At 34.0% G+C, this 26734-nt stretch overlaps 2 protein-coding genes across 4 annotated transcripts; both read left to right on the top strand.

Moving 5' to 3' along the window:
* The first annotated feature begins 2411 nt into the window (after positions 1-2411).
* LOC133695834 (truncated transcription factor CAULIFLOWER A-like) lies at positions 2412-8078 on the top strand. Its single transcript, XM_062117794.1, has 8 exons — positions 2412-2751; positions 5145-5223; positions 5420-5484; positions 5576-5675; positions 5752-5793; positions 6513-6554; positions 6689-6822; positions 7783-8078. The coding sequence occupies exons 1-8, from the start codon at positions 2567-2569 to the stop codon at positions 7883-7885; spliced, it is 750 nt and encodes a 249-aa protein (XP_061973778.1). The 5' UTR covers positions 2412-2566; the 3' UTR covers positions 7886-8078.
* Positions 8079-18505: 10427 nt separating this feature from the next.
* LOC133696633 (squamosa promoter-binding-like protein 1) lies at positions 18506-25676 on the top strand. 3 transcript variants are annotated; one of them, XM_062118871.1, is made up of 11 exons: positions 18506-18733; positions 19174-19762; positions 20010-20191; positions 21571-22223; positions 22344-22418; positions 22511-22618; positions 22711-22828; positions 22935-23076; positions 23258-23408; positions 24063-24689; positions 25029-25676. In XM_062118871.1, exons 2-11 carry the CDS (start codon positions 19176-19178, stop codon positions 25476-25478), a joined length of 3093 nt encoding a protein of 1030 aa, XP_061974855.1. In that variant the 5' UTR covers positions 18506-18733; positions 19174-19175; the 3' UTR covers positions 25479-25676. The 3 variants fall into 3 exon arrangements, with proteins under 3 accessions (XP_061974855.1, XP_061974854.1, XP_061974856.1); XM_062118870.1 differs by having other exon boundaries at positions 18506-19762; XM_062118872.1 differs by lacking the exon at positions 18506-18733 and having other exon boundaries at positions 19624-19762; positions 19996-20191.
* Positions 25677-26734: the final 1058 nt, after the last annotated feature.

Below are 26734 nucleotides of genomic sequence, written 5' to 3' on the forward strand. Positions count from 1 at the left end.
CAGTTAAATAAAAATGAATTAGAAAAATAGGAAGTCCGATTTTCACATAAGTTAGATTCAGATATATACAAAATGAAACTCAAAACTATTAGATTAATTGTATATAAAAAATTGGATTAACTTCAATTAATGCAGTTCAACTTCAACCCATATATGTTATAAAGTTATAAAAATATATTTTTTGCCATTCACCTACCAAGGTAAGTTTTTTTGGATTCCCTTCGACCTCAAAGTAATTTTTCCCAGCATTTTAATTTTAATTGACTTCTTTTTTTTGTACTCAACGTCATTAGGCAATATATATCACACATTTTTTTTCACCAAGGACAAATCCTTGTTTCAATTCCCGCGTTATGGCATTTTTTTTTTCTAGAATTCAGTCAATTCTAACTAGCTCGCTTGCATATGCAACACTATTAATTAATTTATTTTCTTTTAATCTAAATAAATATTTAGCCGTTGCTAATTTTTTTTTATCATATAGTCAATTCTAACTAGATCGCTTGCATATGCAATATTATGAATCAATTTATTTTCTTTTAATATAAATAAATATTTAAATATTACTAATATTTTTTTAGTATAAATTTTTTTTATCATGTAGAAGTTGACCCAATATATATAAATCAGTTGACTTAATGTGTCCAAAAGCAATCCGAACAACCAATAAAAATGTAGTCTGACTAGAAAAAACTCAATAAAATATCATTTTTTTTAAATATTAAGACAACAACATATTGAATTGACCCATGTCAACTTGAGTTAACCTGTCAAGTTCACGATCTAGATCATGAAATTATAATAACCTCATATAAAAAAAATCAAAATAAATTATGAATCTCAATTCTCAATCAATTCAATGTTGAAGAATGAAATTGAAAAAAAAATAAATTAAAAAAAGGATAAAAAAATGACTCGAGTCAACATATAAAACGCATGATTAGAGTTATAATACCATGATAACCCTATAAAAAGTGGATTAAAGCAAATGAAACTCAATTCTCAATCAATCTAATATTGACGAATAAAAATAAAAAATCAATGAAAAAAAGGATATAAAAAAACCTGAGTCAACTCGTCAAATCCGCTATCTAAATAAATAAAAAATAATCTGGGTCAACTAGGATTACACTATCAAACCTGCTATTAAGGTTATAAAACTAGGATAACCCCATATAAAACAAATCAAAACAAATTATAAGTACAAATCCCAATCAATCCAATGTTGAAGAAAATGAAATTGGAAAAAAAATTAATATAAGAAAAAGAACATGATAAAATAACCAAATTCAACTCAGGTTAACCAACAAAACTATTAATCTGGGTTATAAGATCGAAACAACCTAATATAAAGTAAACTGAAAAAAATCACAAAACTTAATTCTTAATCAACATAATATTAAAGGATAAAATTAAAAAAAAAACCAATTAAAAATAAAAAAAATTAGGTCAACCCACTAAATTCGTAACACGAGTCAAGAGACTAGAATAGACACATATAAAGTAAATCACAATAAATCATGAAACTCCATCTACAATAAACTAAATATTGAAAGATAATATAAAATAAAAATATTTTTTTATTAAAAAACATTATTACAATAAATAGTATTTTGTAATTAAACACAATCTCTTTTATTTTTTTAATTATTTGTTTAGTTAGTCCCCATTCATCAATATAAATGCTCTTTAAAGAAATTATATAAAACTTTGTTTTGAGATTGATTGGAGTTACGTTACTACGTTAGAAAAAAATAACTATATTGATTTGGTATACTTTAAAAAAACCATCAGTATGATATTGACTATCTCACAAAGATTATATATATATATATATATATATATATATATATATATATATATATATATATATATGTTGAATCGGATTTAAATAAGTTTCAGATGGGGTTTACTAATTATATGAATTTCCAAATTATCTAAAATGGCGATACATTTGTGTCATCGGTATCCATCATATTCCTGTTAAATTCCCATCACTACCACCAGGAAGTTGTTGCTGATTTCATGTAACAAGAAGTTCCTCAATCATATGATAATTACTTAATTAGTGTTAGCAAAATACCCGCTGTCAATACGAAAAAGAGAGTATGTGAGGGTCGACAGAAGCCAACGATACAAAACAATGCTAATTCCAACGAGTCCGAAGTCCGAACAGGTATGACATCGCCCAGTAAAAGAAAAGAAAAGGAAAAAAGGAAAAAAGATGTAGGCCTGCTGAGGCTAGCAAGGACAGTCCTGAGCCAATGAGGTTTCGACAACACGTACTCAAAAAACCACTCTGGTTTTGCCCATTCCTGCCAATTTCAGTGAACACCGCTATATATTCAACATCTGGTCATCCCATTTTTTCCACTCTACATATGTGCATGCTTTTCTCAGGAAAACTTCTTCACATTTATAATTTCCTTTCTCTTTCTTTCCTTTCTATCTTTTTTTTTTCTTTGGGTTCAGGTTTGGTGTGTTTTGTTTTTTCTTGGGTTTTGGTTGTTGGGTTATTTTGAGGGATAAAAAAGGTCAAGGCATTTAGAGAGAGAGAGAGAGAGAGATGGGAAGAGGTAGGGTTCAGTTGAAGAGAATAGAGAACAAGATCAACCGGCAGGTAACATTTTCCAAAAGGAGAACTGGATTGTTGAAGAAAGCTAATGAAATCTCAGTCCTGTGTGACGCTGAGGTTGCTTTGATTGTCTTCTCTCACAAAGGGAAGCTCTTTGAATACTCCACAGATGATTCGTACGTACTGAATTCACTCTCTTCTTCTCTTCTATATATTATATTTATACCTTATCACACAGTTAGCATATATCCTGATTAGGTTTCTCTCTCTCTGTCGTTTTCTTGGTTTCTTCAGGGGTTTTTGTTGTTTGTTTTTTTTTCTTCTTTCTTCTGTGACATGACTTGGTATAATATAACCACTCTGTCTAACTTCTGATTTTTTTTTTCTCTGGTTTTTCCATAGAATCTCTTGATCTATGTCTCCTCTACGTTATCTTGGCCAGGCCAAGACTAAAGCCTTAAATACCCATTGGTTTTGCTGCTTCCTACATCAATTTTGGTGTATATAGATAGGATTTGGTAATATATAATGTACTGAATAACTGTGCTATTATTTTCACTTCTATATATATATATATATATATATATATATATATATAGAGAGAGAGAGAGAGAGAGAGAGAGAGAGAGGGAGAGGGGGGGGGGGAGAGGGAGAGGGAGAGAGAGAGCGATGGAGTCACTTCATGCAGAGTTATCTCGTAATGTGTTGCTTCATCCGTAAAAATAACTATAAACATAAAAAATAAAATAAAGTAACTGTAAACATATGCTTCATGAGTTCTCAAGTCTTGTCCAGATTGATAAATGGCTGTAGGGTGGTGGTGTGTCCATATCTGACTGGAGGAGTACTACTCCCTCTCCCTCTACTTTATGGCAGTTTTTAAGGTGAAGGTGCAACATCCTAGGATAAAAGATGTTATCTTTTTAATTGATTGAATTTGTTTAACAAAAACTATAAAGGAGAAATCGTACATGTAAGGGGATTTTTCGTCATTAGGTTAGCTATGACGCTGGCTGTCACTTAATCTTCTCAACACTTCTTTATTTTTTACTTGGTATTTTTTCCTTTAGTTTTATTTTTCTGTTGTCCAGCTTGATGTTTCCTTTAAACATAAAAGCTACGGGCCACAGCTGTAATTTGAATATGTAGTCGCTCATACTTAGGGGATATATTGATCAGGGAATTGAAGAGCCTGATTTGTCTGTGTTTTTTTTTTTTAATCTGTGCCCGTATAAGGTCTGGTTTTACAAACCTAATGAATGAGGGCAAACGTGTCATGTTTGAGATGTGTATTAAATTCCGGGGGAAGGAAGCACGTTTTAAGAAACATAAAATATTATATATAAATAAATTGGATGGTGTCCCTTTTTGACCACTGGAGAAATGGATCTAACATCGACGTCACAAGAAGGCTTAAGAATAGCATTTGCTACATCATCCAAAAACATGATTCATGACACGTTAAAAAAGAAAGAAAAAAAAAGCATCTCAGAGAGAGATTATTAACCCTACTTGCAGTTTAAGATTTGATACTGCACGTAGAATCATGGACTTATCAGTAGACTAAATACCCATGATCTAAAACTCATTTCAAGTTAAGGAATACAACATATGTAAAGATAAAGCCAGGTTGTATAATGGTTAAGTTCAAATCTCCGATCATACTTGGTTGCCTTGCATTTTTTAGGAGAAACCCGATTATAGGCGATTCCTATAGTAATCCGTGGATTGATGAACTGCAAGTCAAGGCTTCGTTATGTCAAACATGAAATCAAATATGATACATGCCTCTAAACTACAGAATTCAAGCAATCGCATAACCATCTCGGTGGGGTTGGTTGCATTACATCTTGCTTCCTGCCCGCTTGATTTTTGTGCAAGGTTTTCTTGTTCTGGGAATTTTTTTCCCTATTTTTCTTTGATATGCCTTCTGTCTTTGGAAGCAGGCTTTGTTGAAACCTGTTACTTATGACGCCGTTATTGCTTACATTTCTTTTGATTTTGATAAATAACCATAGCTAGGTTGTGAAATCTTGATTATATATATAGCATATTTGATAGTAGATTAATTGTTTAATTTGCTCGAACCGCATAACTATTCTTCGACAGACAGCTATGCTGATGGTTTACTAGCTTCCATAATCCAACATCATTATGGTACAATGAAAATGTAGACAGTTGCAAGCTTTCTCTTGTCAATATGTGAAACCCTATTCTGGGTCAACTGTTTGTCCCTGTTAAGGATCCAGTGACACGAATGTTCATCTGAAACAAGAATGATGCTCAAATCTTTTTGTACAAGATATATAAGCATCTAAATCCATATGGATATACATAATATGTTAATTATTCAATCTCTAACTATGCATGGATTAATGGTGGAAGAAATAGTTCAACGGATTTTTTTCCTTCATAGATACGATGAGGAAAAAAAATTGGAAATTGTTATTCCTAATTTCTCATATACTGTCAAGTTTTCTCTTTCAAAATGTTGTATAGAATTCGTACATCAGCTATAAAAACACTATATAAATTTACTAAGCAGCAATATCATGTTGTTGTGCAACAGCATGGAAAAGATACTTGAACGCTACGAGAGATATTCTTATGCAGAGAGGCAACTAGTTGCCACTGATCTTGATTCACAGGTAGGGCCTTACTATTTTATCAGAGTTGAGATTTTCTCAGGTTCCATTTCTGTACTTTGATTTCTATATTGATTTGAATTGAACTAATTAAAAGAGTAATTAAAATTATTAAGGTAAGTTAATGAACAATCATGTTCATTAAGCGAGCTTCAGTAGGCAAGTCAGTTCAATACTGACTTAAATATTAACTCCCCAGGGGAACTGGACCCTGGAGTATAACAGGCTCAAGGCAAAGGTTGAACTTCTACAGAGAAACCATAGGTACTGGCTTGATTGCCTGCATTTTTTTTAGAATTTTTCTTAAAAAATGTTTGAGATGCATAAACATTTGTTAATTCTCTAACTTCACCAGGAACTATTTGGGGGAGGATCTAGACTCCATGAGTCTCAAAGAGCTACAGAACTTAGAGCAACAGATTGATACCGCCCTTAAACACATTCGGGCGAGAAAAGTACTATGCTACACTGTTATATACTTGTTTCGGCTTGCTTTATGCCGGTTGCACTAATGAGTTTTCTCTTCTACAGAACCATCTGATGAGTCAGTCGATTTCTGAGCTGCAGAGAAAGGTAAGTACTTTTAACATATTTATCTTGGTTAGCATGCTGTTTGGAAAGAGTTGTAAAGAGAGGGATCTTTGTGCAAACTTATGTTTTGAAGGTCCATGGTATCAGACAATACAGTTGTTGAAACCAATTTTTAAGAAATCCTAATTCATCCAAGATCACCAAGCACCTGACTTGTCCCTTTTTCATTTTGAAGTTATCCCATCGGTTGTTGTTAGAAATGAGTCTTACATGAACAATGGAAGATCAGAGCCAGCACGCATGTAAATATTAAATAATTTTTCTGTTTCATAACAACATAAGTATTAAAACTCGATTCATATAGGCTATAGCAAAGGGGGTAAATTCTTTTAAATCGATTTGATAGAGCTTTTGTTCTTTGTGTGAATGGCTTCTCAAATGTCTAAAACGATCTTTGTTTTTAATCGTGGAGTTTATGATCAATAATTGTCCTCTTCTGCTGAAATCTGACGAAGTTAGTCCGTCGTGGTGAGGAGTTTGTGGCATGGGCATAAGAGTTTCTGGGCTGATTGCCTCTAGATATTATGCTTCTCAAGATATTATGCTTCTCTAGCTAGCTATCCGGATATAAGTGCTTTTAAAGAATAAATATTTAACGAAATCTCGGTGGTTCGATTCTCTCTTTTCTCTCTAATTACTTACGACTTATGCCCTAAATTTGCCTGTTTAACTTGTCAACATTTCTACCTGATTCATGACAGGAGAGGGAAATTCAAGTGCAAAACAACATGTTAGTGAAGCAGGTGGCCATCCTTTATTGTCCAAAGACTTGCAAATTACATTTCAATTCTTTTCAATATGCTCAGGAAGTAGCATAGCAATTTTCAATTTGTTGAATAGCAGGTGATTTATATGCCTTTGTATGATTTGGAAATAGATCAAGGAGAAGGAGAAGAAGGATAAAGCGCTGGCACAGCCGGCATTCTGGGATCTGCAAAATCATGGCCCTAATGCTTCCTCACTCCTTTTATCACAGCCGGCAGGCCTGCCACTGCCTTGCTTAAACATCGGGTAATCATCTCTTGCAGTGCAATAGCAGCTATAGGGTTTAACTCGCATGGCATCGTTTTTTCTTTATCATTTGCTTCCTGGTTTCATTCCCTAATAGACAACTTTAAGAACAAGATTAATGTCAAAATGAATATCTAAACACTATAGGAAATTGATATTTAACACATACTTAATGCTCTTTTCTTTCTTTACGAGTTTTGCATGCTAAATACTCCCACGGTAGTTCACATAAATGTTGGGAAATCCAAAGTCAGTAATAGTTTATCTGAAAAGGCAATCCTAGTACACAAACAATTGTTTCATACAAAATTATATTTTTCATTCAAAAATGATTTTTAAACAAATTTCTTTATACTAAAATTCTATACAAAATGATGTCTTAAATAAATAATTGGTGGTAAAGTGTGGACTCCATAATAACAGAAGATTGATCTCCCATGAAAAACGCAAATGCTTAATTTATGATAATTTTATAAGATATGTTTGTTTGTATAATTACATTTCTCTTTTTTTCACCAGGAATATATTAATTTGTAAAATAAAAAGTGTTGGAGAATAATATAAATTATATATTAGAATCTTAACTACCAGTTTAAGTTATTATATTGAAATGATTCTTTAACATAATATTAAAATCTTGATGATCAAACAGTCACGAGTTCGAATCTCACCGTTTTTATTTCTAATTAATAATTTGTTGTCTTGGTTTTTGTCTGCGAAATCTCACTTCTATAATTTATAAGATAAAGGGTTATCTGCAACTCAAAATAAATGGAAACGATATATATTCCAATGAGTCCCAACCAAACATTTAAAAGCTAGAGCATCGCGGTCTATGCACTAATATTCTTTATTGCATGTAGTTAGTGATCACAAATTGACTACGGATCAAGGTGCCCTGACATTGCTATATATATATATATATATATATATATATATATATTAATTGATTTGATGCAGTGGCAGTCACCAGGAAGAAGCTCCTGATCAAGCGAGGAGGAATGAGCTTGGCCATACGCTGGAACCAATTTATTCTTTTCACCTTGGAGGTTACGGAGCATGAATATTTGGGTGAAGAAAGATACTCGAAAGCACTAATAATGTAGTTTTGATATTAAAATATATATTATGTGTGTTGATGGTAATAACCATCGGAATGTGAATTCGGATGTTTCAAGTTAATTGTTATTGTTGTTGTTAAAAGTTGTATCTGAATCAATTAAGAAGACTCCTACAGCTAATTTTCATAATATATTGGAAGGTTAATTACTGTTAGTAGCCGGATAGAGGAGGCCAATTTCGCCAGAAAGTAGAGTTTGTAGGACTTTTCTTCCATGAATTTGAGTTTTGTTTAATCTCAATTTATCAGTTGTTCTTTTTTATTTTGTTCAGCTATAAAAATATTTTTAGATCAGCTAATGCTTGCATATCAATTAAAACTAAATTCTTTTAAGGTGATCTTAAAAACTTATCCCCTCGCATTTGTTTTCAGAAGAATTTAATAAATTTTTCCGGTGTTGTTCCAAGATTTGAACTTTAGCCGATTATTGAGATTTGATTTATTTTCTATAATTTTATAATATGCAGTGAAAATTTAATTATAAATACACATGCATGCATTTATTTGTTATATAAAAACAAGTAATTGAGAAATATTACATAAAATATCTGTGAATCAGCTTGGAGCTCGACTAATTCTAAATTTCATGATACATTTAGAGTAATTCAATAATTTTTATGAATGCTAGCTTAATTTAGGACTTGACACCAGGCCAATCTTTTAGGATTAGAAAATATATTTATTGAAGATTTCTCCCTCATAAACTCTCATTAAATTTGGATCCAGAATAAAATTATAGGAAGTTATCACCCGAAGGAAGTCTCTGAAAGAGTCAAGAAACTACTAGACACGAAAATTTTCATCTTTGGATAACTAACTTCTAGCCCAATATAGTTGTCCAGTAATTAAGCAGTTGAGGATAAGACACATGATCAAATGTCAAATATTACCATATGCATGGTAAGCATTAGCAAAACATATGAGAACAGAAATGAAGAGAGCAATGGCAGAGCTTGTGGGTTACTGCATGATTCTCGTTGCAGTAATTCCTAGAGCTAGGAGTAAATTAACACAGCTTCTTGCATCTTTATATGTCAAAGTAAAGTAGCCATGGTCCTGATACCAAGGCCATTAGTTTATAGGCATGCCTCATGAGTGATCTCGTCTCTGTAAAGCTGTCCATTTAAATTAAGTTAAGAGGGAATGATGGTTTCAATTTTGCTTTTCGCTAGGACCAATTGGGTTATGGACCTCTAATGACCACGGTTCATTTTCGTAGGCCTTTGTGTTTTGGATGCTTGAGCCGAACACTCTTAAAACTGGACCATATTCAAAAGTTTCCCAGCACAAGGCGATCGAGCTTCCAGCCTGTTAAGCTATGTCAATTGATTAATATGATCTATAATTCTGCAGAAAAAAAGAAGAAACAGAGAGATAGGAGCAGCAGAGAATACTTGATAATAGTTCTTATTTTGCATAAAACCATATATGACGAGATAGTTATGTTTATATATCCGTTTTTAACAGACTAACAGACTTGGGCTAATAAACTAACTATCCAATATATTAAAATTATGACAAGTGTCACAATCTAATCTGAAGCAATGTACTCTAATATACTCTAACACAGCCTACATTCTTTAGCAGGCCTCGCGGCACATTTCTTACCTCTGGGCCATTTTGGCTCGTCGACTGCAAAGGAAATATTTGTTATGGGAAAGACTAGCACGAGGGTGATGTCAATGGTAAGAGAGCTGATAAATTTAACGAAATACGAAAAGATTTCATATACGGTACCATTAACTATATGATTTACGCTATATCATTGAGATTTGGTATCATATCATCTAGCATTATTCTCGTTTCGAATAGTAGATAGTCGGATAAGACACATGATGATATGCAGGCCTCATAAAGAGTCCATATATATAACACACTACCTCGGACAGGAGTTTTACACGCGACAAACAACTCTTGGTTGGCCGTGACACGAAAATCCGAAGAGGTCTGTAGAACTTGTAAGTTCGAATAGGCAAGGCTTTGCTGGTTTTTATAAATTGCACATGTATTAAATAAACAAACGTTTTTTTGGACTGTTCTTGTTGAGTGAATAATGTTTATAAACATCGACGCCTATTTTGAACAGTGATTCATCAATTTCAAAAACTTTTATCTTTTATTGATTGATCGGAAAACCATAGATGGTGGGAAAATTGACTCTTTTACCTCTGTCTCTGGAAAAGTTACTATACAACTCATGATTATATAAACAAGCCTCAACTTTTGGCCAAGAGATCAGTCGGTTCTCTTCTTCAACCTCTCCATCTCATGTTTACGATATAACCATGCAGCACCCGTAACATAGCCTCTTTAAGCTCATTTCTCCTCACGTTTTTTATAACTTAAGCATCCGACCAATATAACTAGTCTTTTCGATAATCTTTATTTCAAATCAATCTTGTAAAGAGCCATCTCAATATTATTGTACGTTTTCCAGCCTCATCAAAGCAAAAGATAAAATCAACACTTCATTGTATATATATTATTAAGCAACATCAGTTTTGTGGGAGAACATTTTCGGAAATGAGTTTTGAAAAAGCTACGATCGTTGATTTATAGAGAATCTATTATTATAATCCACCCCCATTCAATGATTAAGAGTCTTGGGTGGTGTTTTTTGAAAAAACAAATTCCATAAACCTAGCGTTACACTTTATATACAGCTTTTACGTACCAGGTATAAACTTTAATTGCTCAATTAGATTGCAGAATATCAAGAAAAAGTTGTTCCCAAAAAGTCTAAAAGGGACGAAAGTAATTAGCGGCCCTCACGTAACAAGGGAAGGGAGTGAGCTGGGACTCTTCTTCTCTTGTTAGGATCAAAACCAGCAAACCTCTTATTTCTATCATTTATATATTAGAACTAACAGTACCAAACCCTATAATTAAATAAGAAGTATTTTAAATAAAATAAATTATACCCCATGGAAGATCAATTCACTTAACAAGAGTCTGATACAAATTCCGACTCATCTTATAATTAAAACAAATGTTAATTAACGATTTGTCATGAGGAAAACAAAGAAAGAAAGAAAGATAATGATGGGGTTCCTGAACTGCAAACTGCAAAGCCATGGAACACGGCTCGACTTTATGTACAGTGGGATATGCTTTTTGTTGCTCTCTCTCTCTTCATTTCTTTTTGCCATATCAAAGTCGCCCCTGTTTATTCTAACTTCCTTGATTATTAGAGCGAGAGGGATGCATGAGACCGAAATCCTTCACATGCTTTGCCTGAAAGAGAACCATAAGCTCAAGTCTCCCTCTTTTTTTTGTAAAAGAAAAAAGGAACTTTTCTAGAAGAGATTTAAAAAGAGGACCAAGGTAGCCAGCTAGAGAAGTTGAACCGTTTGAAAATTTCAGATTCCAAGATATGAATGGGGCTAAAATATGTCCTTTCGTGTAGCATTCATACATGTGTATATGTTTAATATTACAGCAGATAAAACCTTCCCAAAAAATTAACATCTCAGTGCGAAATGATATGCTTGAATATTAATTGAATATCAAGCACGATCAAAGTCACTAGCGGCCAATCCTGAAATAAAAGCTTAGGGAAGGCAAGAAATAGGCATATAGGTAAGAGTATATATAGTGTTGGAATCACTTGTATCATTCAAATCTATCTCAATTTCGAACAATAAACTAGATAATGTCAGAGTTCAAAACAACAACAACAACAAGAAGAAGTTAATTTTTCAAAATTCTACTATAATTTTGATGGTCTGCGTATAAATCTCATTTTAAAATTTTACAAGTAAAAAAGGAAAACACTATTTTGCAAGCCTTCTTTGTTAAAGAATGCGTACTTTGTAATTTGAAAGTAACACGTGTGTGTTGTACAGACACACACGTAGAGGAAATGACTTCAATTAAGCTCTGAAAAAAGAAGAGCAAGAAAATTATAAACCCATGATTCAAGTGCACATAAACTTTGAGATGCAGGGAGTGAATCAATACTTTGTTAATTACAGAATGGAAAATAACAAGGGAGGCTGCTGCCTTCCCCAGTTTGTAGAAGATCCGCCGTTGTAAGTCAAGATAACAAGTAGCCAAGGTCAATAAATTAACATGGAATAGAATCTTTGTTTATTTGTTGTTCAGACTAAGTGCAGGTAGGCGAGATTGATGGTGTCGTCACCTCACGTTATTTATGCATTGAATTGGTTGCTGTTCGATCGGTTTAGATTCTAAAGTCTCTCTTTTGGACTAATATCGCCTCCCCTCCCGACTTTTTTCTTTCTTTTTTCAACTTCCCAGAATGGTTATTGTAACTTTAATTCGTTTAATTTGCAACCACGCCTCGAAAATAGAAAAAATCTTGATGTAGGAAATTATTTCCCCAGAATCAATTCCCTGTTCTTGCAACTTTAATATTGGGCTGTGAATATTTAAGTCTATTTTTTTCTTCAATGCATGCATTGCATCATAAATTAAATTATACTATAAAGTGTCTACGGATGCTTTTATTTTTCCAGATAAAATGTCTATAGGATAATTTTACTCCTCCAAATTAAATTACGCAAGATCATTGAGGGCCCGATAACAGTTTCGTGCATGCACGTAAATTATATGTTGGAGAGAGGGGATGAACATCAAGTGGGATTTTCTTGAATTCACATGGACTCAAATAAACTCAGACCCGTCTTCTTCTTTTGTGGCCTGTATGGTTGTCGTCATCTAATTGGTCAAGAAAAAAATATGAATAAAAGACAAACAAGAAAATTGGTATATATTCTCTCTTTTTTTATACATGGTGTCTAACCAAATTCCCTAGTCACGGGTTAATCAAATACAGAAGGGTTTACTGAGATCTAAATTTATGCAAAAAAAAAAAAAAGAGGAAAATTATTTTGAAAGCAAAAGCAGTACAAATCATTAGCTAGCATGATTTTCAAAACAGATGGGCAACCAATTTAACTACAGGAAGTGTGAGATCAAAGAAGAATTACAGGTGATTAAGAAAAGAATCGATATTTACCGGCAAGTGATTAATTTGTAATTTATTTTTGAAACAGTGTCAACGACTTGAATGATTGAATTGAGACAGTGTAAAAGACGCTAGCCAACACAAAAGGAGATGAGATGGAAGAAGAAACAAAGAATAGGGGGGTAAGGGGAAATATATTTGTATCCTTAATACAAAATATTTTATTATTAAAAAATAAATAAATCGCGTCTCATTCGAGTATATCAAATTACTCGAGTTCCAAACTAACCTATTGAATCTATTTGGAAGTGTGAAGTTGTTTTTTAAAATAATTTTTATTTAAAAATATATTAAAATAATTTTTTATTTTTTAAAAATTATTTTTAATATTTTGATATTAATTCAAAATAAATAAAAAAATTTAAAATAACTGTGAATAAGACACGATTTGATATACTGTGTAAAGTAAAAGCAAGCAAAGACCCTCTGTTTTACAACAATGCCCATAACAGCCAACGTGACGCCAAGTCTGAGTCACGTGATGCCCGATGCCTTCAAAAACAAGCTGCGGTGCTAAAATATCCCAGCATTGATTTTACAGCGGGAAGTGATAATCGAATAGAAAATGTGGTATGATCGGGTGACTCAGCATTCTATTGACACGACTTAACGAGCCTACTTGGCACCCTCCAAGGACAGGTGGTAAAAGGACAATGCATGGATATAGAATTCGGAACAGATACACAGGGATGACAATAGCTACAGCACGTTACATTTCTTGATATTGATATTTTATTTATTATTCCAGAATAAAATTTTTATATATTTATAAGCTATTTATTAATGTTAGAAAATCTACCTAGATATTTATTATCTATTACTATTTATTATTTAATAAAAAATTAATTAATATATATATATATATATAATATTAATATACATGTATATATGTATGTATGTATTTAAAAAAAATAAAAATATTAATATATTTGTATGACATAAATATATATTTCAGGTTAGGTTTGAGCGGCTTTTAGGGTCATGTTTGATAATATTCATATTTTATTTATTATTTATCGAGTAAGATAACTATAAAAAAATTAATCATTCATTTAAGCCGGATCAAGACAATATCCATTAGGTTCGAATTAAATTATAATTTCTACCCCTACAAAACATTGTTCAACCCTCACAAAAATATATTAATTTCAGTTTTTAAGATGAATTTTTGGTTTTTTTGAAGGCATGAATATATTTATCATGGTTTTTAAGGTGTCTTGAATGAAAATTAGTTGAAAAACAGGTTTATAGGTAAAAATAATGCAAGTCTTGATTTTCTAATCATCACAGTAACTGAAATCTGAGTAAATCAAATAACGCATCTTCTATTTTTTTTCAAAACAAATTGGGGGTGGACTCATCTCCCTAGTTATAATTTTTTTTTTAAAAAAAAGTCCAATTGCACTGGTTTTTCAGGCAGGCCCATGAGTGGGCCTTGATGAAATGGGCTAGATAAGCTGGCCAGACCCAGTAGCGTCTGAACTTTGTTTTTTTTTTCAAAAAAATAATATTTTTTATATGGTTTTGTTGTTTGTTTTTTTATTTAAATTAATGCCCTTTCTTTTTTTGATTTTATTTTGAGTGTTTCTTTTAAATGATGATTATTTTTTTATTATATATTTAAATTTTAAAGATTTTTTTTTATGATTTATCCATAATTTTTTTTTGTAAAAATAAACTTTGTTTTTAAAAATAGTTATATTTTTTTCAGATAATATTCTAACATAGGCAAACTTGCATAGTGTTTTTCCCCCCTTTTATTGTATTCAAATAATTTAAATTATGTCTTTATTTTTTCGTTTGCTTTACTAAAAAAATTATTTCAATAAATAAATTTACCAAACATAACTTAGAAAATATCCGGACTTGAAAGATTAAATATATTAATCTATATATATTTCTTAATTTTTTTTATTTCACTTAATTTTTTTAACTACAAAAGCGTGTTGAAAAAAATTATCTATATATTATTTTGTGTTTTTCTAAACATTTTATTTGAGAATTGATAACGTTAGATCTGAAAGGTAACACCAAAATATTTCAATATCACAGTACTTCGTACCCGTGGCAAAATTGAAAGTGTAATCAAATCGATATTAATAACTTCGGGTACGTAGGGCACACAAAGTGTACAGTTGATAGATAAAATAATCGATACCCCCTTCGCGGGTTGAGACCCCCCCCACCTGACCTCCGAGTCGTCGAAGGAGACTTTTCGCAGGAGACCGTTCCAAGGACGTGTTTTGTAATGCATTGAAATTGTGATTTTTAAAAATTATTATTTTTTGTATTTTTAAATGATTTTAATATGTTAATTTTAAAAATATAAAAAATATATTATTTTAATACATTAAAAAAAAACACTTTAAACATCAATTTTTACCACACTTGCAAGCACCTATGGCATCCAATGACTAAGAATCAAAGATTCGGAGCCTCTGATACTTGCAAAAGCAGGTTTTAAGTGACCTTGACAGACCACCATTGATTGCCCTTTTTAGTCTATGACATTCCTATCGGTCTTGTTGGCCCATTAAACTTCAACGAAGCACGTATTAGATGCATCTTTGGTATGAACTCCTGGATGTCTATACCTTCAGATATTTCTGGGCAAAGGATAGAACCACCATATCGCCTAACCGGCCTAAGCAGAACAATATTTCTTTCGACAGCTACTAACTTAAGCACATGCATGATAGTTCTCCGAAGCGGAGGACTTCGATGATTTCTAGGTCAAGTCACTGTAGAATCTTATGCTGTTGTCCGTGCAGGCTCGCCCACTCAATTTTAACCTAAATTTGGTGTAATTCTTTCTCAACTAATTAGGAATTAAATTTTTGTTTACTGGTCCAATCCAATAAAGACCTCGAAATTAATGAACGTGTAAAGGATTTCTACCATGCCACTTACTCTTGTATTCAATTTCAACTCTGTGAATATAATATAGATAACTCCTCCTATTTAATTAATTATTTTAGCAGAGGGGTATATATATCGGGAAATATAAAATAAATTAAATACGGCAACTAATTAATTTCTTTTAGAGGGTGATATTACGATTGAGAATAAATAATGTAATATATAATTAATGACGTAAGAAGAAGTACTCATATATATTATTCACCGGAATTAATTTTACATTTGGCAATTGTTAATTAGTTAAATAGTCTCGGCAAACCCATCTCCATTGATAAGTGCACATGACCTACATATGCAGCCCTCATTTGATTTTTTGACTCGGAAGACGTTAGGTCTGTGCTGACCCTACTGTATTTACAAGTAAAACATCTATTTTGTTTGATTTAGAAGACGTTTGGCAATTATCATCTGAAATATTGCAATGCAAAACGAGTGTAAGAAAAAAGAAAAAGAAAAAGGAAGACATGTTTCTCTTATAATTACTTTTTACTTGGTTTTCTGGATAAGACACTTGATTTTTCTAAAAATAAATTCTTTACCAAACACTTTTATTTTAAAAAGCCATGATGAAAGCCTTTTAATTTTGAATCACACCAGGATCAAACAAAACCGTTATCAAAGAGTGAAATTTACTTAGGATTCATGAATAGATGTTACATGGCTACAACGCTTAAGCTCATCAACGCGAACCAGTTAACTAATCAAACTCGTTAGAAGTTGGATATATCTCTCGATAAATCAGAAATTAATCATGGAGACGTTATATAGTACTCTATCCCGACTAAACAGGGTCCACAAATTGGTTGCTTTCCAGACATGTTCGAAATAGACATGCATGGCTGAATTTTCAGACCTCTAATTAATAAATCCTCTCGTGCGTGCTCTAAGTATATGTTCCTACCAACTTAGCCTTTCCTTGGCAAAATAAGAATCACTAATCCAAGGTTGTACAATACTTGGTGGTGGGTCTTGGGGGTTTATTGAAATGGATTTGGATAAACGTTGCCTCGACCTTTTTCACTATTATTTATTTATTTATTAAGGTATAGTTTTTAAACTTGTTTTCGAGGAGCTGCTCCAGTTTATGTCCTTCTTTAACTAGGTCTTGGAAAGATTATTCATAAATGGATTTGTGTGTTATTTCCGTAAAATGATAAATTGAAGATTAAATATTCCACTCGTAAACCGAACCAAGTCTGAAGGGTAACCTATGTGATATCAGTATTTCGGTGCCCTTCCATTTATGTGCGCAAAAATGAGATATGAGATACTCTACTATTAATGGCTGGACGATGCCAAACATTTAGGTATTCGCCAACGGCCTTGTTTCCAGCGGAGATTCTACTGGATAGAGGGAGGTGCAAAGTTGGCCAGCCCTCAAGTAAGAGATTCGCTATTTGAAGGAAATTGCCGTTTAAAGTTTAAACCAGTCTGCTTGACCATTTGTTGAAGAGGGTCTGATCATATGACGCAAAAACTTGTTTAGTTCTCTTTTATGTTTTTGTTGTCAGTTACATTCGATGAAGAGCTTGTAATCACGTTTTCGATTAGAGAAATTAGGTTTCAGTTTTATTACTAGAGTAGTAATTAATTTTCTTTCCGCTTCTACACCAAGAATTACTCAGAATTACAGATGCCTTCAGCCCCCCACCTAAGTAAATTATCAGGAATAATCGGAATTAGTAATTGAATGGTCTCAATCAGTTTGTCCAGATTCCTCTCCGATGCAAAGACAAGGACTATGCACAGCTCAATACATCCGTATCGCTGTAAGATTACCCCCCCCCCCCCAGTAAATAACAAAAAAATCGGAAACCATACTTCTTGCAGTAAGAAAAATAGTCGAGGAGGTGCAATTCTCCGTGCTTTTAGAAAACACGCCGAGACATTGGACTCACAGAGATGTCCATATCTTATCAAAGTTCCAAATCAAATCTCAGAAAGGAATAATCGGACATTTCGCTGGAAAATCCCCCCCACATTTTCCATCGTCCAACAAATATCTTTGGATTTCTTTAAAGACAACAAAGAAAAACCTTGATGGAAGGTAATTGACTTCGAGTAAATTATGAAAAATTTCCATACCAAAGTCATTAATGTTATTTTTAGTTGTAGCTTAAGAAGAATCTTCAATCTTAGTTTTAGATTAAAAAAATTATTATTCGGAACAAAGATAAACATCAAGATTTGTGCACAAATACCACTACGTCGTGCATAAAATTAGAAGCGAATGCAAAAATCATTATTTATTTGTCACCAATTCCATGTGATTCAAAACAAATTTATTAGCTAGTTAATTACTAAAAGTTACCAATATACCTGCACGGCTGTATATTGGTATATGAATTGGTTCTCTTGTAAAAAGACTTCTCTCATCTCCAAGTCTACGCGGAGTTCAGGTAGGCAAATTAAAGCTGTTCCGAGCATGTTGACTGTTTTTTAAGGGGGAAAACTGACAGTAATTAATTAGCTATGAGTTCCATCCAAGTAACCAAGTTTTGTCAATCATTGAGAAGCATACAACGTTAATAAGGATCCAACTAAGATACAAGACGAATAGAATCTCGACACATCTGAGTTCAGAAGTAAACAAAGATGAGAAGTTGTATCATGTATGTGTTGTTTTTATTACAGCGAGGGAGGCAAAGAGACACTGTTCGTGTGGGGCTGAGATTCCTAATACAAACATGGTGGCGTCATAAAATAAATGAAAAAGTTCATTGCTGAGAAACCGCATTTATATCACACACACACACGCCCACATCTCTCTTCCCTAACTCTTTCCTAATTTCCCTGTCCTCTCCTCTCCTCTCTCTCTTCGCCTATATTCTCTCTCTTTCAGGCGATCCTGAACTGGAACCTTAACAGATCACCGTTTCCTGGCAAGTTCTTGTATACCCTTTTGTTTTGTTTCAGTTTGTTTACCTGTTAATCAGTAATGTTTCTAGTACTTATTGAGCAATAAAGGTAGTGACTTTATCTGTTTGGTCTGTGATGTTTTTTCCCTTTCTGTATGAGTAATTTAAGGGCTGGTTTTTGTTTTTGGGTTTTGAGGTTACAAGAGCTGTAATTGAGGGGTTAAGGCCATGTAGGTGACTCTTTTTGGATCCATGGATGTGCTTGGGATTTCTTGGGCACAGAGAGGATGACTAGGACTGAGTTTTGGGGGATTAATTTTAGTGGGAATTTAAGTTGAAGCATTTTCTGATTTCATTTCTGTTCTTTTCTTTGCTGGGTTAATTCTTGTGCAAGTTGTGTATCTTTATTTGGTTGAATTGGGTTCTTGGTGCTTTTGTTTTTGTGGGGCTTTGATAACTTAAAGAAATGGAGGCTAAAATGGGTGGGAAGTCTCGTCATTTATATGGTCCGGTGCTGTCGGATTTGAAGGCAGTTGGGAAAAAGAGTTTAGAATGGGATTTGAACGACTGGAAATGGGATGGCGATCTTTTTACAGCTACTCCATTGAATTCTGTACCATCAGATTGCAGGAGTAGGCAGTTGTTCTCTACTGGGCCTGAACTTCCTGAGAAGGCAGGTTTATCGAACAGTTCATCTTCTTGTTCAGATGACAATGACAATCTGGGGGATGATAAAGGAAAGAGAGAATTGGAGAAGAGGAGGAGGGCTGTTTTTGTTGAAGATGAAGACTTGAATGATGAGGCTGGGTCCCTTAATTTGAAGCTAGGTGGGCAAGTCTACCCTATCATGAATGAAGATGCAAAGAGTGGAAAGAAGACAAAGGTTACTATGACGGCTTCAAATCGTGCAGTTTGTCAGGTGGAGGATTGTAGGGCTGATCTGAGCAATGCCAAGGATTATCACCGACGACATAAGGTTTGTGATGTGCATTCTAAGGCCAGTATGGCTTTGGTGGGGAATGTTATGCAAAGGTTTTGCCAGCAATGTAGCAGGTCAGTTTGGGTTACAGTTTCTTTGTTCAAAGAAACACTTTAGAATCTTGCCAACTTTTATCATGATCATTATCGTACCTTCTTTACATCCTAGGTTTTAAAAATCTATAGTGCATCATTGAATTTGATTGCATTAAACTCTCGTAGCTAATGTTTTACTTTCTAAATTTCGAGCATGAGCATATCATGTAAATATATATTTCTTTTTGACTCTCCACTTAGACACAACACAGTTATATATGGACAGGTTTCATGTTCTTCAAGAGTTTGATGAAGGGAAAAGAAGTTGTCGCAGGCGTTTGGCTGGCCATAACAAGCGGAGGAGGAAGACACATCCAGAAAATGTAGTCAACGAAGGTTCCTTGAATGATGAAAAGGGCAGCAGCTATCTGCTGATAAGTTTACTGAGGATTCTCTCCAATCTGCAATGTAAGTATTTCCCTTCATCAAGTTTGTTTACTCTGTTTCTTTACCCATGCTGGCGGGTAAGTTCTATCAATTAGATGCTGGAAATGGCCTACAAGGTGTTGACTGAGTCAAACTAACTACTCACATAAAAATAGTTTATTATGCCAAAACTGTAAATATAACCCAAAAATCCTCCAACCTAGCTTGGGATGGCAGTGTTATTTCGTTGTTCATGTATAATTCATTGGGAAAGTGGGTGATAACTGTCTCTTTTTAATGGGTGATTGGGTGTGGGTGTGGGGGTGGTGGTGGTTGAAGTATATAGTTACAATCAATTATAGGAAAAGTTGTTTCGTAGGCTTAGTCTAAGTAGGCTTGATCAAACATTGGTAAATGCAATGGGAATGGATAATTTGATTGACCCGGTTTACATAGACTGGTTCTAGCAACAATTACTTGAGTCAGAGGCATTCTATCATTCTATCATTTTACTTTTAGTGGAAAAATGGTATTGGTTAGAATTTCCATGATCACTAACTGGTCCTATTGTCTTACAAGTGTCAAGATGTTAAAAATCTTTACGGTCTATCTTCTGTCTATGTTGGTTGGTTCGAAAGAGAAATTGTTAGGCAATTTCTGTGTATTGCTCCCTTGCTCACATAAAAAATCCACGACAAAAACAATCTATGATTCCCACTTTTATGTGAGTGAAGGAGCAACACACTAAGAGTACCTAATAATCACTTATAAAAGAGAAACACGGGTGCTTTTTTTCTTCAGAATAAGATTTCAGGTGGGAATATAATTATATTGTGCTCTTCAACAAAAAAATGTAAATGTATTTTCTTGCAGACATTAGCTTTGAGGCATTTATTATGGCTAATACTTTTGTCAAGCATGGGATTTTTTTCGAAGCATAAAAATCAATCAATGTAGGTGCAAAGAGGGTACCACCTATTTATGAAGTGATAGAAAAAAACCATTTAATCAGTGCAATTGGTTAATGCCCTGCATGGGGGTGGGGGTCAAAGCTTTTTTGTCATGATGAAGTGGAGGAAAAAATGTTTCATAGACTTGGTCTATGTATGCTTGACCAATCAAGTTAGTCAGTGCAATTGATCCACCATCAGAGTTGGTTAATGCAGGCCTTACATGATTTGATTGATCTGGTTTACATAGACTAAGTCTATACCACAGTTGAACTTGCTAGTGTTATGAACTTCCCTAACGTGACTGATTTTCTTTCTCCAGAAGTAATTGTGAGGGTAATATATCTCAGTAAACAATTTCAATATAATCAGCCGAGTTCTATTTGAGTTTTCATTCCCTTTTCTTTTGGTGTCATCATTGTCAAATTCTCTTTCTTTTGATTCTACAGACTCTGACTTCTTAAATTGCAGCAAATAACTCTGATCAAACCAAGGATCAGGATCTGCTTTCTCATCTATTAAGGAGCCTGGCCAATCTTGCTGGTACAACTAATGGAAGGAGCCTACCTGGATTACTGCAAGGATCTCCAGGTTTGGTGAATGCCGGAGCAACTGTTGGGAATCTTGAAAAAGTGCAAGATGCACATACAAATGATCCTGAATCTGCTAGGCCTTCTAGTTCAGCTTCTAAGAAAGATGATTGCATTAATTCTCAGGATCTTCTAAGGTCTTTGGGTCAATGTGGGACTGTACCTGTTCCTGATTTGGTACAGAAAAGAATATTGGATAATGACGTACAAGGTGGACTTCAAGCTCATTCTGTTCCACAGTCTATACCATTGTTCCTGTCAAGAAACAAACTCCCAGCCAAACCAAATGAACCAGAGGCTACTGTTGGAAGGATCAAGTTGAATAACTTTGACTTGAATAATGTTTATGATAATTCTCAAGACTACGTAGAGAACCTAGATAGGTCTCATGCCCCTGTAAGTACAGGTAGGGGCTCTTTCAATTGCCCTTTATGGGTACGGTCAGACTCACACAAGACAAACCTGCCTCATATGAGTGGGTACTCTGATTCAACTCCTAGCCAGTCGCCATCTAGTTCTAGTGGAGAGGCTCAGGTGTGGTTTTCTCATCCTTTTATTATGTTTCGGGCTTATGGCTTACCAGCCCAATAGTTTCCGGTGCAGTGCTCGTGCACATTCTATTTCCCTTAACTGTACTCTCTTACTATTTTTCAGGGTCGTACAGACAGAATCGTTTTTAAACTCTTCGGGAAAGACCCAAATGATTTCCCCGTTGCTCTGCGAACACAAGTATTTTCTGAACTGCTATTTAGGTGGAATTCCTGTTTGATATTTTTTTTTCCCTAAACATTCTAATACTATAAATTGTGTTACAACTCCAGATCCTTCAATGGCTATCTCAGAGTCCCACTGACATTGAGAGCTATATAAGGCCCGGATGTATTATATTAACAATATATCTTTGCCTCGAAAAAACAAAATGGGAGGAGGTATGCATTATGCTTACTCAGAAATTTTCATAACTTAATACTTACTGAAGAAAGGAATTATTGATTTAATTAATCATCATTGGTACACACAGGTTTGTCTTGATCTGGGAGCAAGTTTGAGTAGGCTTCTTGATACATTTAGGGACTCTTTTTGGCAAACAGGATGGGTGTATGTTAGGGCGCAGAATAGTGTATCCTTTATTCATAATGGTTGGTTCACCCTCTCTCTTGTGAGCACATGTGCAGATGTTTATGCTTCACACATAATCATGAGAAAAAAATAGCAGGATTTTGACTGGCTGTATCTTTGCTGCAGGTAGAGTTGTTTTGGACACACCTTTACCTATAAAGAGCAATAAGAATTGCAGGATATCTAGCATTACACCAATTGCTGTCTCTTTGTCTGAGAGAACTCAATTTGTAGTCAGGGGCTTTAACATTGTTCGGCCCGTGACAAGGTTATTTTTATGTTCTCTGTTTGTTAACATGTTATTGACTTTCTATGAGAATTTAGAAATCAATTTGTTGACCTTGACCATCTATGGAAAGTGGGAAGAGCAAGTCTCAAGGCTGTTTGAAGAAAATTTTGAAACTAATAGAGATAACTGTGAATTGAATCATACTACCTTCCATTTCCAGGGTACTTTGTGCTGTTGAAGGAAAATATCTGGTCCAGGAAACTTGTTATGACTTGATGGATGGTGCTGCTACAATGAATGAGCATGGAAAACCCCAGTGCTTGAAATTTCAGTGCTCTGTACCAAATTTTGTTGGAAGAGGCTTTATTGAGGTGCTATCATCTGCCCCTTCTCTCTCATGATGTTTTTGTCTTGTTTTAGTTTTGCAACATGAATGGTTCTCTATTAAAGTTCTTTGATCATGTTTTTTGAACATTTTTCTCATGCTTATATTGTCGTACATGAACTTCTTTGCTTCAGTTCTTGAAGTTTGTGGCATACTTTGGTCCCAATTTGTACGATTTCATGGTCTGCAATAGAGTGAAAGCTTGAGATGTGCCTGTCAACATATTTTATAGCTTTTGGTTGCCGAACATGTATCAATTATGAAATCCAGTATATGAGAGGCTGTTTTCCTTGGTATTGGTGACTTGGAACCTTTCTGTTATTGACCTAGAGTCCCTCAGCCACTTCTCTCAGAAGGAAAGCGGATTCCTTATTTGTAACTAGCATAATCCGTGCGTGTGTGTGTGTGAAATATTATTAATATACAAGAAAACTTGTCCAGCAGACTCTTTTACTGTCCTAAAAATAAGGTGTTGGAGCCATAATTATATCTGGAAAAAACTATCCACTTAGGGCTCATTTGAAAAAGGCTCAAACATACCCAACAGGAAAACTAGAGATAAGATATGTGATTTTCTCTCATGCTTGAATGTGCATTTTGTACAGCTATTTTGAGGATTTTGGTTATTTGTATCTGTCAGATTGAAGACCATAGTCTAAGCAGCAGCTTTTTCCCCTTCATTGTTGCTGAGCCGGAAGTATGTTCAGAGATACGAACGCTGGAGGATGCAATTCAGGTGGCCGAGACTACTACTGATATTCATGCACTAGCTGAAACAATGGAAATCAAGAATCAATCATTGGACTTCATACATGAAATGGGTTGGCTTCTACATAGAAGTCACTTGAAGTTTAGATTGGGCCAGTTGGATCCCTTCCCTTTCAAACGCTTTGAATGGCTTGTACAATTCTCCATGGACCGTGATTGGTGTGCTGTGGTGAGAAAACTCTTGGCCATCATGATTGATGGAACAGTAGATGCTGGAGAGCATTCCTCCATTGAGCTCGCGTTGTTTAATATGGGTCTTCTCCACAGAGCTGTGCAAAGAAATTGCAGGCCCATGGTGGAACTACTATTAAGATACACCCCAGATAAACAATTGGGTGGACCAGGCACTCAGCAGAATCAACTGGCTGATGAGCACAACAGCAGATTCATGTTTAAGCCTGATGTTACTGGGCCAGCTGGTTTGACTCCTCTTCACGTTGCAGCTTGTAGGGATGGTGCCGAGAATGTGCTGGATGCCTTGACTGATGATCCTGGATTGGTATCTATTTATCTTTCTGATATCTTCTTCCAAATATTTTAATGGATAGCACCTTATAATTGATTATGCTAAAACAATTGAGTCATCTTCACTCATGATATGTTTGGCAAGCATTGGAAATCATCTCTGAATATGTTCATTTCGTAGATGATCTGGGCTGTGAGTTGCACAATTATTCTATTTCTGATCAATGGCCTCACAATCCTATTTCTCTCATAATATTGTCAGGATTTTACTTAAAAAATTAGGCGAGTACCTTGTATATTTGAATGAAAAGTATTGCATCACATCCCATCCCCTTCTGAGTTCATTTTCCTGATATCCGTGTACCTCGTGCAGGTGGGAATTGATGCATGGAAGAGAACTCGTGACAACACAGGTTTGACTCCTTATGATTATGCATGTCTACGAGGTCATTACTCTTACATTCATCTAATTCAGAGGAAAATCGATAAGAAATCAGAAAGTGGGCATGTGGTGCTTGACATCCCTAGTTCCCTTGCGGATTACAATTCCAAGCAAAAAGATGGGCATAAATTACCAAAATTTGCCGTCTTGCATACTGAGAAGATCGAAATGAAAGCCATGCAGCAGCACTTGAAGGTTTGTGAGCGGAAGCTGGTTTATGGCGCAGCAAGAACATCTCTTGTCTACCGGCCAGCAATGCTCTCAATGGTGGCCATTGCAGCCGTCTGTGTGTGTGTAGCTCTGCTCTTCAAGAGCTCTCCTGAAGTTCTTTACGTGTTCCAGCCTTTCAGATGGGAAAAGCTGAAGTATGGATCAATCTAAAAGCTTGATCTACTTGTTGGTATTGCTGGCACTAGGTCTATTATTATTTCTTCGTCTTTTTTCTTCCCTTTTTCTCCATAAGAAAAAAAAAAACACCTGATGACGTGTATGAATTTAGATTCGAGTGGAAAAATATAATGTATACGTAATAATAAATTAATAATAATTGTTAAGAGGGCTTTTTTATTGTTTCGTTTACTATGCTCCCTCACTTAATTAGCCGCTGATTTTTTTTTCAATTTTCTTAATGTATTAATGTTTGTGCGAAATATTTTAACATTAAAATTAAAGATAAGAAGATTGTAAAATAGAGTTCTTTTTTATAGTTATAAAAAAATTAAATAAGGAGCCGATGGTATGGTAGGGGTTCAAACATTGGGTGTACGTGTGTTTGGAGTCTATACATGTGCTGTGCTAGGCACTGAGTATTCCTAGTATTTTCAAAAAAATATTTAGATTTTGTTTTTACATTTTATATTTTAAAAATATTTTTTAAAATTATATATATAGATTTAATAAAGAGATAATTATTGTGTTAAGTTTTGAGTATGGAAACAAGTTGTGTTTAATCAGAATTTAGGTAACGTAATCATTTAATGCGTGGTCTAGTAGTAAGAGCTTGAGATTAAAAGATTTACTTCTCATGTGATCTCAGACTTGAGTTCTGAGATTGTTAATATTGATGGCCACTGAAAATTTACCTGGTCGTTAACTTTAGGATCCATAAAGATTAGTTGAGATACGCGCAAGTTGATCTGAACACTTCACATTACTAAAAAAAAAAAAAGAATTTAGGCAATACTAAATTTATTTCTTAGCAGCTATATCAACAGAAAATTTTGTGCTAAATTTTATATTTTCAACTAGGCTCTAATTACATGCCATTACGATTTTATAATTTTTTTTTCTTAACAAACACTTGATATTTACAGATAATTCGTTACAAACATGTTGCCATTTTTTCCCCTACATGTAATAATAGCCATGGTTATTCAAATTAAATTTTAGCAATACAATAAAACATATATAAATATAAAATATCTTAATCTTAATCAACATTTCCTCGTATTTTGTTTTTGTATAAGTTGAATATATATGAACTAGATTATTATATCTATTTCATATATATTATTTGATATCTTACATTATTTTAATTTTACAAATCTTTCAAGATTAATTTTGTATATCTATTTGATATTTCACATTATTTTAATTTTGTATATTCCAATACATAATTTTAGTTTAAAGAGATATTC

This window comes from Populus nigra, chromosome 6 (assembly GCF_951802175.1).
Source record: "Populus nigra chromosome 6, ddPopNigr1.1, whole genome shotgun sequence".
Lineage (NCBI taxonomy): Eukaryota > Viridiplantae > Streptophyta > Magnoliopsida > Malpighiales > Salicaceae > Populus > Populus nigra.